The following is a 13,271-nucleotide window of genomic DNA, read 5'->3' as shown; positions in this document are numbered from 1 at the left end:
GATTCTTTACCAGCTGAGCCACAAGGGAAGCCCAAGAATACTGGAGTGGATAACGAGTGAACTGATATCAATTTCTAACACCAGTAAGGCCTTTTAGAAGTTTAACTGGTTATTTTAATTGGTGAATATTTTGCATATTCTCTAACAGCTAGCACTACTAGCCAATCCTAAAATAAAGCTTTTGCAAAATATGCACAAAGTCAAAAAAAGATGCTGATACAAAGAGCCCTGCCTTAAAAGAAAAATTTTTTTTTAATTCAGTTAAGCTGTTCCAAAACACAACTGACGAACAGCATGGACATTGCGATTCTGCTTTTAAATAATCTGTAGAGAAGTGAACAGAAATACACCTTCTTAGGAAATTTAGGAGCACTTATGCATTACCAAACTCCTGTGTTCGGCAAGGTATGTCTTTATATTTTATAACCAATACCTGGCAAAGATATAAACTGATGATCAGTATGGAAGTTCTTTTCAAAGGATCTTGCATTATCCCCAAGCCTTCTGGTGTGATTAAAAGTCAAAAATGATTTTAATCACAGGAAGGGCCACCCAAATGCTATACAGTTATCTATGTGCATGAGTGCCCAGTCGCTTCAGTTGTGTCCAGCTCTTTGCGATGCTATGGACTATAGCCCACCAGGCTCCTCTGTCCATGGGATTCTTCACGCAGGAATACAGGATTGGGTTGCCATGCCCTTCTCCAGGGGCTCTTCCTCACTCTGGGATTGAAACTACCTCTCCTGTTGACTCCTGCATTACAGGCAGTTTCTTTACCTGCTGAGCCACCTGGGAAGCCTCTAAATATCTATAATTGTCCACAATTATTATCCTGAAAATTTCACTTTCCAATAACATTTATAATGAACCAAAACTTCCAGGATACCTTTTGAATGCGCGTGTCCCCATTTTAGTTTCCAAAATCCCAAATGAGGAAACAGCTCATAGTTATCTATCAAATGTATTATAAATGTACATTCAGATAGTCTGAGAAAAACAGCACTCACGTCAGAACACCTAATCTACTGTAATTCTTGGCTGTAATATCCACAGCAAGCACGGACTTCACGGCTCCTGAATTCCTCTCTTGTCTCACCTCAGTCAGTGACTGATTGATCATACTTCATCATACTTGTCATACTTGATAACACCTGTCATAACAGATTAAGTGTAACTCCTCAAATTCTCAACTTTAAGCACATCATGCTAACTTCCACTTCCTGCATTTCCAGACTGTCCTTTCTAGACAGACTTACAGTCCATCGATGGCGCCACGTTTTCACTTTCTTTCTCCTCCTCTCACATCTGTACTTCCCTGTTTACCTAGCTGAAGTTCCCAGGCTATCACTGCAACACCTACCTTCTTCATCGGGTCAGTAAGACTCCTGTGGCAATCTCTGTTAAATCCAATTCACCTACTCTAGGCCTGCACTCATGCTGCTTTACATGGCCGAAGATAACACACTGCCTTACTTGTGCTGCTAAGTAGCTTCAGTCGTGTCCGACTCTGTGCAATGCCAGAGACGGCAGCCCATCAGGCTCCCCCATCCCTAGGATTCTCCAGGCAAGAACACTGGAGTGGGTTGCCATTTCCTTCTCCAATGCATGAAAGTGAAAAGTGAAAGTGAATAAATTCACTATCACTAACCTTGAGTAGTCTTCCATTTTGCCTAGCTATCAACTACGTTTCCCAGGTCTGTCAGCTCTCCTATTCTTCTGGTCTAGGGCATTTGCCTACCTCCTATCTCCAGTATCTAACTGCTACAAGGTACTTCCCCCTTGAAAACTAACCTCCCAGCCCTCCCCAGCCCTGAATCTTCTGTAGTTTCTCAAACCCTGAATGTCCTTGCCATCTCCCTTTATCTCACATTGTACAACCAATCCTGGCAAATCCAAATGCTTTTATCTTTAACATATATCCAGAAATCACTACCTCTACAGCCTACAGCTACCACCTTAGGCCAAGCCAGCTTTCTCTATCCACCAAACTACTGCATAATTGTTCTCATTTTGCCTTTACCTCCACACTCGGGCCTATTCAACAAAGCAGACACTCAGTTCAGTTCAGCCACTCAGTTACGACTCCTACTAAAAAGACAACCCTGAGTTTTAGGACACTGTGTGTTTCTAGTCTTTTTCTATTTTAATAAAATGCACATTTTAGACTATGAAAGACTAAGTCTATTACACAACTATTACTCAGACTGCGCTCTATTTTGATAAATATTACCTTTAACATGCACATCACCTCAGAAACAATTACATATATATTTTTAACATAGCATTCTAGGCCATAAAATAGAGTCAAAATAATTAACCTTCAGTGCATGACAAACCCATGACAGACCAGTTGACATAATTAAGCTAATCAATTAAAGATTTACCTAATGCTTAGTTCAGAATCATTATTAGACTTTTAAAAATGTGTTTTTAAAAAGGGAATAGATAATTAACACTATTAATTCACTTTCTTCTGGAACCTCAATATGAGAAAACTTGTATTTTAAAGCTAGAAAAAACGATCTAACCAAAAGTGTCATAATTTTATGTATGTTTATATTCTCAATGCTTTCAAAGCCCAACTGTGATTTTTTTAAAAGAAATTAAACAACATGCTTTCATTGAGAGAATTTTTAAAATCTATACAATTCAAGCTAATGAAATATTTTATTGTACATAATAAAAGTGTTTTTAAAAAAACATTTCCAGGCCCAGACATCCGCAGGAGTATGTGAGGAAAGGATTCCACTGGAGTATAATAAGCAATAACTGAATTCAATGAAACCACAAATCCACCCTCCCTACAGTAAATACTAACATTTACCACAGGCTTGAAATTCCTGTAGCATCAGTAAATGTATTTTTTAAAATATTACAAACATGCTTACGATGCACAGGAGGATGGGAAAATTCAGACTTCACTGTACACCATATGTTCCCAGCTTCTCTAATTCACAACCAGTAAAGAATCACAAACATCCAAAGAAAGTATTTTAAAATAGTATATGATTCACTGGTAAGTGATTTTTATACTCAAATAAATAGGAAAATTTTCATTTTAACGTCACATTTAATTTCAGTACTTTTCACTCCAAGAAAAAAATAAACTGAGACGTGGTCATGAGTTTAGGATTATATATATTACAATTTGCCTTATAATACATTTGTGGCTTTATGATAAAAATAACTCAGGGACATATGGAATCCAAGCTAATTTGCATAACTGTCACAAGAAAAAAAAAGCATTTAAATGCATTTCTGAAATAAGAATTTTCATTTAATTCAGAATCTCAAAACAGCATTAGACCTTGGCCTTGTTTAAAAAAAGTTCAGTTAAACACTAAGCTCGCTAAATAACCTTCTTGAAAGGTTTAAACATAATTGATATAGAAAATGCTTTCCCTCTAATCTCAATCTTACATAAATGAAAGAGGTGAGGGGGGGAAGGTAGACAATTTCTTTAGCAGCATATATGGCTAAATCCATCAACCACCTTAAACTAGAATGTCCATTATTGACCCCAACAGTTACCCACTTCATAGACCAAAAGACAACAACTTTAGGGTTACGGTAAGTAAAACATTTTTGAAACAGTTCAAAAACTTTTGACATTAAACTAGAGGAATCATGTCTTCATTGTAAGAAAGAAAGACACAACAGAAAGTAAAAGACATTTAAACTAAACTGATTTTCAATCTTCTCTGAATAAAAGAAATTTTTAAAAAAATGGTTGATTAGCTAAGCTTTGTGCTCTAACCAAACTAATTAAATTACAGTGATTTTAAATGGCAACAGCCCTCTGACTGGGTAGCTTGACAGTTTTGAATACTTTTGCAATGATTTTTTTTTTTTAACGCAAAGACACTAAAATGATCCGGTCATGCAATGTTCATCTTATGCATTCTGCATCTCTTTTCCAATCTTGTAACTAAGGATCTTGTTCCAGTCAATCTTAGTGCGTGTAACTGGCAACTGCCGACGTAAGGCTTTGAAAGTAGTGTCTGACATCGTCTGGTAATTCTCACTGATGGCAGTCTAGAAAAAACAAGTAAAAATCCCAAAATGGTTTTAAAAGCTATTTAAAAGCAGCTAAAAGAAAAAGCTTATAATCATTTTGAATAACTAAATATAATAAAATGAAATTATAAATTAGATTTATTTTCTGTATGTTCTTGTTTTGGATCTATTTTATTATTTCTCTCAGAATAATTTCACAAATTACTATTTGTGAGGAGTGGAAAACATGTCCAATACATAAGTGCTTAAACCCAAGAATGCAGTTTAGAAGCTGATAAAGAAGATATTATAAAAAGCAGGTATAAAATGAACTATGATCTAAGCAGATCACATATAATCTAACTGTTCTGGGAAACACCTCCTATATTAGAATTTCTAGTCAGAAACAAAATAGCCATATAAAATCTTGGTCTACTTTGACCAGTACTCAGAAATTACAGTTGGCTAAAACTAAGTTTTTACTACATTTTAACAAGTCCACCCTTGAATTAAAGTGAAAAAAGACTATGTTATTATGGTGAAATGATGAAAAAGTTCAAGCTTATGACTGAAATTAAAATTTCAGTGCCAATATTTATAAGCAAACATAGATTATATTTTTGAAACTCATACCTGGTATTCATTTTCTGCAGCCTCTACAATCTTTATAAATTCTTTTGCTGTTTGCACCTCATTCTGAATGAAAAACAAAATCGAAAGAAAATAAAATAGTAACTTAAAACTACATCACTATTACTTTTAAATAGGTATGTCAACAGATGTCCAGTTAATGATTTGTTACAATTTAAATAACACAGGTGGAAATTATGACAAAGGGAAAATACTGCAAGATCAACTGTTCTAAATTCAAGGGGAACTAGGCAAAAATGTTTTAAGTCTATGGAATGAGTGTGTTTAATGTTCCCTGGTTAAAGAAAGTGAAATCTTAGTAATACGTGCTAATGAAAAATTCAATTATAATACTTACAAACATGTCAATAATCATTACAGATAAGTTAGTCACAGATTTCTAATTAATGACTATATGCCAAATACTTACTGAACAATATTCACCACCATAATGATACATTTAAAAAATATTGCCAATTAGAAAAGAGCATATTTTAAAGTTTAAGGTGAATTTTTAGTGTTTAAATATTTTCTGGAAAATTCTGTAAACATTTCAATATAATGTGTTCTTGTATTTTTCCTAACAGTAAATGCTAATGGTAAGTGAGACTTTTTAAATAAATAAATGTTAACAAAATTATCTAATATCTTCTTTATATATATTTATATTTATATAATGGGCACTTTTTTTTCTATCCAAAAATAATAAAACAACTAACAAAAATTCTGAGATGAAGTGAAAAGGTAATTCCTAAAATAAGCAGCACAAACTGGCATACTAGTCAAGTTTAATTACTACAACCAGATCTTGCACAACTCCAGTCTATAATTTTGCAGGCAAATCTCTCTTAGGCAAATCTCTCTTAGGAAGAATTGTTACTCAATGCCAAATTACTCAAGCCAGTACCAAGTACCCTGCTACAAAAGTAACTTTACATGTATACTCATGACCCAGAACTATATTGAGACTGCCTTATAGAAAATCAGACATCAGTAATTATTTTTCCTAGCAAATCTTGCAAGAATACTATTTAGCAAGAAATCAGAAATCACCTTAGTGCTAACGAAAAACTGAAAGAAACAAAAACAAAAGCAAAGAAAAAAGAAAGAAAACCCCCAAATCCCACAGTTTTCATTTCTTTTCAGGTAGAATCTGTCCTAATACAGTCTCACATGTTTCTTAATATTAAATGCTTTCTTAGAATTAAACAAAAAAATTTGTAAATTTTTGAGTATTAGTAGTTGATGTTTATAATATACTAATGGTTTTAGGTATACAACACAAATGTTTATCAGAAATGTTATTATTAATGTACTAGTAATACCCTTGGGAGAAAAAAAATTCCACAAAGACATAGTTGTATCTGCAATGAAAAGAATGTGTAAAAGAACTTTGCAAGAAAAAAAAAGTTTAAAATTTCTAGGATTTGAAAGCTGAACTTTAAAAAACTTCATTAAATCATAATCCAAATAGAGGGGCAAAAAATACAACAGGGCTTAAAAGTTAGAGTACAGGATCACAGACCTTAGTTTGAGAGCTAAAATCATAAAACTCTTAGAAGAAAACACTGGAGTAAATCTTCATGATCCTGGGTTAGGTGATGGTTTCTATTAATATTCCAAAATCACAAGTTATAAAAGAAAAACAAACTGAACCACATCAAAACCAGTTACTTCTGTTTTGCAAATGATACTACCAAGAAAGTCAAAAGACAGACAGAATTTGTATCTGTAAATCATGTATCTGACACGACTTGTATCAGGATACATAAACAACAATTACAACAACAAAAAAATACAAATAACTAATCAAAAAATAGACAAAAGATCTGAAAAGCCATTTTCCCAAAGAAGCTATTCAAATGATCAATAAATACACAAAAATAGGCCCAATATCATTATTCATCAGGAAAATATAAATAAAAATCACAATAAGATACGATCAATACTAACTAGGATAGCTATAACAAAACAGACAGACAAGTTTTGGTGAGGATGTGGAGAAACTACAATTGATAGGAAGTAAAATAGTTCAGCCACTTTGGAAGCAGTCTGGCAGTTTCTCAAAAGGCTTGACCAACCTAAAGCCACCACCCTGTATATACTGAAGAGAAATTAAAACAATTTCTACACAAAAAATGGTGCATGAAGGTTCACAGCACAAAAAGTGAAAAAGAAGACACATGTCCATCAACTACATAATGGTATGTGGGTTATTATTTGGCAATAAAAAGGACAGAAATACTGACACCTCTCTCACAGGGTGAACCTTGAAAATATCGTGCTAGGTAAAAAAAGCCTATCACAAAAAAACACATATTGTAGGATTCCATTTATATAAAATGTCCAGAATAGGAAAATCCATAGAGTTAGAAAGTAGATTCACTGTGGATTAGGGTTGAGAGGGGCCTGGGGGAAGGGCTGGTAGGAGGGAATAGGAATGACTGCTAACAGGTACACTGGGTTTTTGGAGGATGAAAATGCTGTAAAAAAGATTGTGGTGACTGTTGTATAACCCTGTTAATATACTACAAATAAATAAATTTTATACTTTAAATGGGTGAACCAAATGATGAAATATATCTCTTTGAACAAAGCTGCTTAAAAAAAGAGTTAGGTACCAATTTCCAAGTACTTACCATCTTTCCTCTATCTGAAAACACTTAAATCTGAAGCAGAAATACTACTTTAAATGTTAATTCCAAAACTGTTATGGTTTGATAGAAGTATTAGGTTGTTTAACTTTTATTTGTGAATTAATTACTTACAGACACAGTTAGGGAATCTTGTATATCTTTATGACTCACTAGTTGAACATTACCATCTTCATAATAATGAACCTATTAGAAAAAGAAATTACAGAGACCACACTTCAGGAGTTTTCAAGATCCTCACGGGTTCAACAATCACACCAATGCAGACAACTACCGATTTCAGCTCTAACCCAGGCTTCTCTGTTGAGCTCATGACCTTTGAAACTTCAGTGAGCATCTTACTGCCTTCAAGCTAGTGAGGAACTAGGCAGCAATTCCTGCAGTTACTCAGGCAAGCCCTCCACTGACTGGATTGTGGGACATTTTACCTCACAGATCCTCTACCAGTATCTAAACACAAGATTTCCAAAACTGAACTCACAATGTTCTCTCCCAACACCAGTCATCTGTATATTTCCACTAAGGCAATGGCATCCCACTCCAGTACTCTTGCCTGGAAAATCCCATGGACAGAGGAGCCTGGTAGGCTGCAGTCCACGGGGTTGCTAAGAGTCAGACATGACTGAGCGACTTCACTTTCACTTTCATGCACTGGAGAAGGCGATGGCAACCCACTCCAGTGTTCTTGCCTGGAGAATCCCAGGACGGGGAAGCCTGGTGGGCTGCCATCTATGAGGTCGCACAGAGTCGGACACGACTGAAGTGACTTAGCAGCAGCAGCAGTATTTAACTCATCAAATCCAATGACATGAATTTACTCAATAAACATTAATATAGATGACTGCTACTACAGGAGGCTACAGAAACATAAAGCTTTTTAAAAGACAATTCCTGACCTCATATTTCAACACAACATAGTAACAGGTACGTACAAAATACATTAGCAATACTCCAGACTCTCTCTGAAACTTAAAAGGACTTCGGAAAAGAGGTGACATTGTTCTTGGGTTTAGTAAAATGAGTATAACGGACTAGGGAGATGAAGCAACTAAGCTTAGAGAAGAGTATACTTTAGAAAGGCCTACAGGTACCTAGGACCAGCATGTGTGAGTTTGAGGAGGAAGAGGAGTGGCTGATAGAATACACAGTTAGGGGACAAGACAATAGCAGGCCTTGTATGCTATGCAGTATTGTCTGGAATATCTAATAGGGGAATGTACCAATAAAATGGTTTCAACTGACAAGTAACATATCCAGATTTAATTTAAAAAAAAAAAATCACCTTTCTGATGGCAATGTAAAAAAACAGACTGTGTGCATTAATTGCTCAGTCGTGTCTGACTCTGCGACCCCATGGACTACAGCCTGCCAAGCTCCTCTGTCCACGGCATTCTCCAGGCAAGACTATTGGAGTGGGTTGCCATTCCCTTCTCCAAGCGATCTTTCCAATCCAGGGACTAAACCCAGGTCTCTTGCATTGCAGGCAGATTCTTTACCATCTGAGCCACCAGGGAAGCTCTAAAATGGATTAGGCGATGACAAAGGCTCCAGCAAATCAACAAAACAATGTAAACATTATATGCTAGGCATCATGTTAAGTGCTGAAGATAGCACCAGACAATCCTTATTCTTAACAAGCTTTAGCCCAACAGGAGCACCATCTCAGAAATTATGCAGGTGAGAGCTACTGAGGTCTGACTGAAGGAAAGAATAATGTCAACAATAACAGGTAACATTCATTAACACTTTATGTCTGGCTCTGTTCTAACCACTTTGCCCATATTAACTCATTTTCAAACTGTATGAGCTATTCCATTATTGCTATTTTTCTTCCTTTTTTTTTTCTTAGCTGATGAGGAAATAAAAGTTTAAATGACTTCCTGATGTTACTCAACTGACAGAGCTGGGGATTCAAACTCAGGCAATCTGGTTTCAGAATCCATGTTCATAACTTCTATTCTCTAGCCCTTAAGGGACAGTTACATCAAGACATAAACGTAATAGGACATAAGACTAGAAATAATATATTCTGGAGTCAAGTGATAGAGCAATGTGTTTCATCCAACTTTATTCCTTTATGGCTCTTAGCATAATACCTTTCATGATAGTTTCATGATATAATAAATGTTACTGTATAAATAAGTGAGCCAAGAAGAGACCAGTCAGTATTTCTCCGTAACTTATTTAATAATATTTATATTCAAATCCTCTTAGTTATTAGATTTCTTCTACATAAACATTTGAGCTTACATTGAGTCAGTTCTAGCGGGTTTCACATAAGTGAAATATGAGTACAGAAGATACTTAAGATATATGTCACAGATACATGTATTAATATACATACTTATACATCTACACACACACATATATTAATATTATACTTCATTCAACTCCACCCCAATTTTAAAGAACAGAACAACTCAACTCAGAAGATGCTTGGATGACCAAATTGTATGAAGAGCAGACCAAATGGCAGCATCTAGTTTTAGCTATGTTTTCAGAGTCTGCCCACCACCCCTGAAGAGTTCTGATGACTAGGGAATGAACTGCAAGGTTATTTAAAAGATAAAATCAGCACTACTTTTTTCCCCCATTACCTCTGAACAAAGATCTGGGAAAGAAACAGCTACTGAGTACTATGAAAATATAAACATATGCATTAGTTGCTTCTCTGCTCAGAATCATCTAGACATCAGCAAACTAATTTATTTCATACCTGAATTTTCAAGATGCCAACCACTTGAGTGGTTGAAGGAGTGATTGTAAACTTCCACTCTGACCTCCAACGACCATTCCTTAAAAATAAAAACAGCAGCTGTAAATAAGGTAGGGAAAATAATTTGAATAAATTTTAAATTATTTAAATTCCAGACTTAAATTTACACTACATAATGACAGAGTGTGGGGGATGGATGATTTTTTTAATCACTGAAATATTCAAAAGAATCAAGAGGTTTAGTTATAAGCTACATTTAATTTAATCTTCACCTGACTGATAAGGATCTACATAATGGATGCAATTTCAGAATTTAAGGCTTAAAATACAGTTCAAAACTACATCAATTTTCTCAATTATGCCTTAATTAAGAAAAAACTGAATAAATATTCAGATTATCAAGGGCTTTCACAAGTTTACCATCTACTGAATGATACTAAGTACCATAGTTTTAAAAGAATGGATGGCAGTTCAACATTCTTAGGGAGATTTTGATATTTGGAAAGAGAAGGGTTATAAGCATCAGATTTTTTTTCTTTCCTATTTTAGATTTAGTTTCCAAATAACAGGTACAACATCCTCCTCCTAGATTTCAAAATGATTTTTGGTATAAAAATTGGTACAGATTAATGGTAGGAAACTGCAACATTACAAACAAGCAACAAGCATTTTATTTTTGTCTCTCAGATAACGGGTTTTATTTTTTCCTGACAGCTTTTTTGTAGCAACTTCTTTGCTTTCAACTTCTATTTTCTCTTTGCATACTAAAGACGTATCCATATGTAAACTTAACAGTTCTTTTTTTTAAACAATATGTAAATACTCACAGAGCTAATGGTTCACTATACTGGCTTTGCTACAGAATTATTTCTGGGTTCCCTTCAGTAGTCTTGCAATCTGACAAATCCAAAAACCTACAGTATGATAGTACTCTCAAACCTAAAATCAACACTTATTTGAGAAGTACTATAATTAGAACAAAGCATATGTTCTACAAAATAAAAGACAACTTTATAACATGTTCTGATTTTGAGTGACTCAATTCAGTCATTTTGGAAAAAGAATTTAGATCTATTCATTTTTATTTCACGATTCCAAAAGAGGTTATTCCTTTTATCTAGGTATTTGTATCAACAACTAGTGAGGTCTAAGCATACACAATTCTGATTTATAATGGCAATATGCACATATCACCACTGATTATGAAAAGGAAAAAAAAAATTCCAAATCAAGCAATGGTACCACTTTGAGAGCTGTTTCAAAAGATCCTTCCAAAGCCATTAAGATCTTCACGACCAAGATAATCACAATGGTGTGATCACTCACCTAGAGCCAGACATCCTGGAATGTGAAGTCAAGTGGGCCTTAGAAAGCATCACTACCAACAAAGCTAGTGGAGGTGATGGAGTTCCAGCTGAGTTATTTCAAATCCTGAAAGATGATGCTGTGAAAGCGCTGCACTTAATATGCCAACACATTTGGGAAACTCAGCAGTGGCCACAGGACTGGAAAAGGTCAGTTTTCATTCCAATCCCAAAGAAAGGCAATGCCAAAGAATGCTCAAACTACCACACAATTGCACTCATCTCACATGCTAGTAAAGTAATGCTCAAAATTCTCCAAGCCAGGCTTCAGCAGTATGTGAACTGTGAACTTCCAGATGTTCACGCTGGTTTTAGAAAAGGCAGAGGAACCAGAGATCAAACTGCCAACATCCGCTCGATCATGGAAAAAGCAAGAGAGTTCCAGAAAAACATCTATTTCTGCCTTATTGACTATGCCAAAGCCTTTGACTGTGTGGATCACAAAAAACTGTGGAAAATTCTAAAAGAGATGGGAATACCAGACCATCTGACCTGTCTCTTGAGAAACCTATATGCAGGTCAGGAAGCGACAGTTAGAACTGGACATGGAACAACAGACTGGTTCCAAATAGGAAAAGGAGTACGTTAAGGATGTATATTGTCACCCTGCTTATTTAATTTATATGCAGAGTACATCATGAGAAATGCTGGACTGGAGGAAACATAAGCTGGAATCAAGATTGCCAGGAGAAATATCAATAACCTCAGACATGCAGATGACACCACCCTTATGGCAGAAAGTGAAGAGGAACTAAAAAGCCTCTTGATGAAAGTGAAAGAGGAGAGTGACAAAGTTGGCTTAAAGTTCAACATTCAGAAAACTAAGATCATGGCATCTGGTCCCATCACTTCATGGGAAATAGATGGGGAAACAGTGGAAACAGTGTCAGACTTTATCTTTTTGGGCTCCAAAATCACTGCAGATGGTGATTACAGCCATGAAATTAAAAGACGCTTACTCCTTGGAAGAGAAGTTATGACCAACCTAGACAGCATATTGAAACGCAGAGACATTTCTTTGCCAACAAAGGTCTGTTTAGTCAAGGCTATGGTTTTTCCAGTGGTCATGTAGGGATGTGAGAATTGGACTGTGAAGAAAGCTGAGCACTGAAGAATTGATGCTTTTGAACTGTGGTATTGGAGGACTCTTGAGAGTCCCTTGGACTGCAAGGAGATCCACCAGTCCATTCTAAAGGAGATCAGTCCTGGGTGTTCTTTGGAAGCAATAATACTAAAGCTGAAACTCCAGTACTTTGGCCACCTCATGTGAAGAGTTGACTCATTGGAAAAGACTCTGATGCTGGGAGGGATTGGGGGCAGGAGAAGAAGGGGACGACAGAGGATGAGATGGCTGGATGGCATCACCGACTCGATGGACGTGAGTATGAGTGAACTCCGGGAGATGGTGATGAACAGGGAGACCTGGCGTGCTGCGATTTATGGGGTCGCAAAGAGTCGGACACGACTGGGTGACTGAACTGAACTGAACTGAACTGAACAGTATATTGCACTGTGTAGACAGTGCCCTTTCATCAATGGAGTAAACAGCCAAGATTTCTTAGCCTTTGCTTATATTCTTCCCTTCTCTTCTATTAATGCTTTAATTACAAATGTGAATTTATTCAACAACCATTTATTAAGCCCCCAATACTGCTGGATGTTAGCAAAACAGTAGAGACCAAGAAAAGAATATCTCTAGTGAAATCTAAGAAATGTCCATGACTAGAATCTTCTGGTTTTTATTCTATCTGTATCTGAGGTGAACTGAAGTAATTTCATTGTACCAAAATATTTAGATTTTAGTGAGGATATTGCGATATGTGATGTCTAGTACTTTAGAATGTAATATAAAATTATCTTTTCCAAAAAGTGGAAGTGATTTTATTTTAGCTTCAATAATATAATGTTCAC

At 35.7% G+C, this 13,271-nt stretch overlaps 1 protein-coding gene across 1 annotated transcript in view; it reads right to left on the bottom strand.

The window, feature by feature from the left end:
- CAPZA2 (capping actin protein of muscle Z-line alpha subunit 2) overlaps positions 2,211-13,271 on the bottom strand; it is a 57,776-nt gene continuing 46,715 nt past the window's right edge. The window contains exons 7-10 of the mRNA XM_018047188.1: positions 9,997-10,075; positions 7,395-7,466; positions 4,630-4,692; positions 2,211-4,035 (exon numbers count right to left, since the gene is read on the bottom strand). Coding sequence (XP_017902677.1) covers positions 3,895-4,035; positions 4,630-4,692; positions 7,395-7,466; positions 9,997-10,075 — 355 coding nt within the window. The 3' untranslated portion in view covers positions 2,211-3,894. The remainder of the gene's footprint in view (positions 4,036-4,629; positions 4,693-7,394; positions 7,467-9,996; positions 10,076-13,271) is intronic.

The sequence above is a fragment of the Capra hircus genome, chromosome 4 (genome assembly GCF_001704415.2).
Source record: "Capra hircus breed San Clemente chromosome 4, ASM170441v1, whole genome shotgun sequence".
Taxonomy (NCBI): Eukaryota; Metazoa; Chordata; class Mammalia; order Artiodactyla; family Bovidae; genus Capra; species Capra hircus.
Note: the sequence above shows the minus strand (reverse complement) of the source record. Positions and strands in the feature narration are given on the sequence as shown.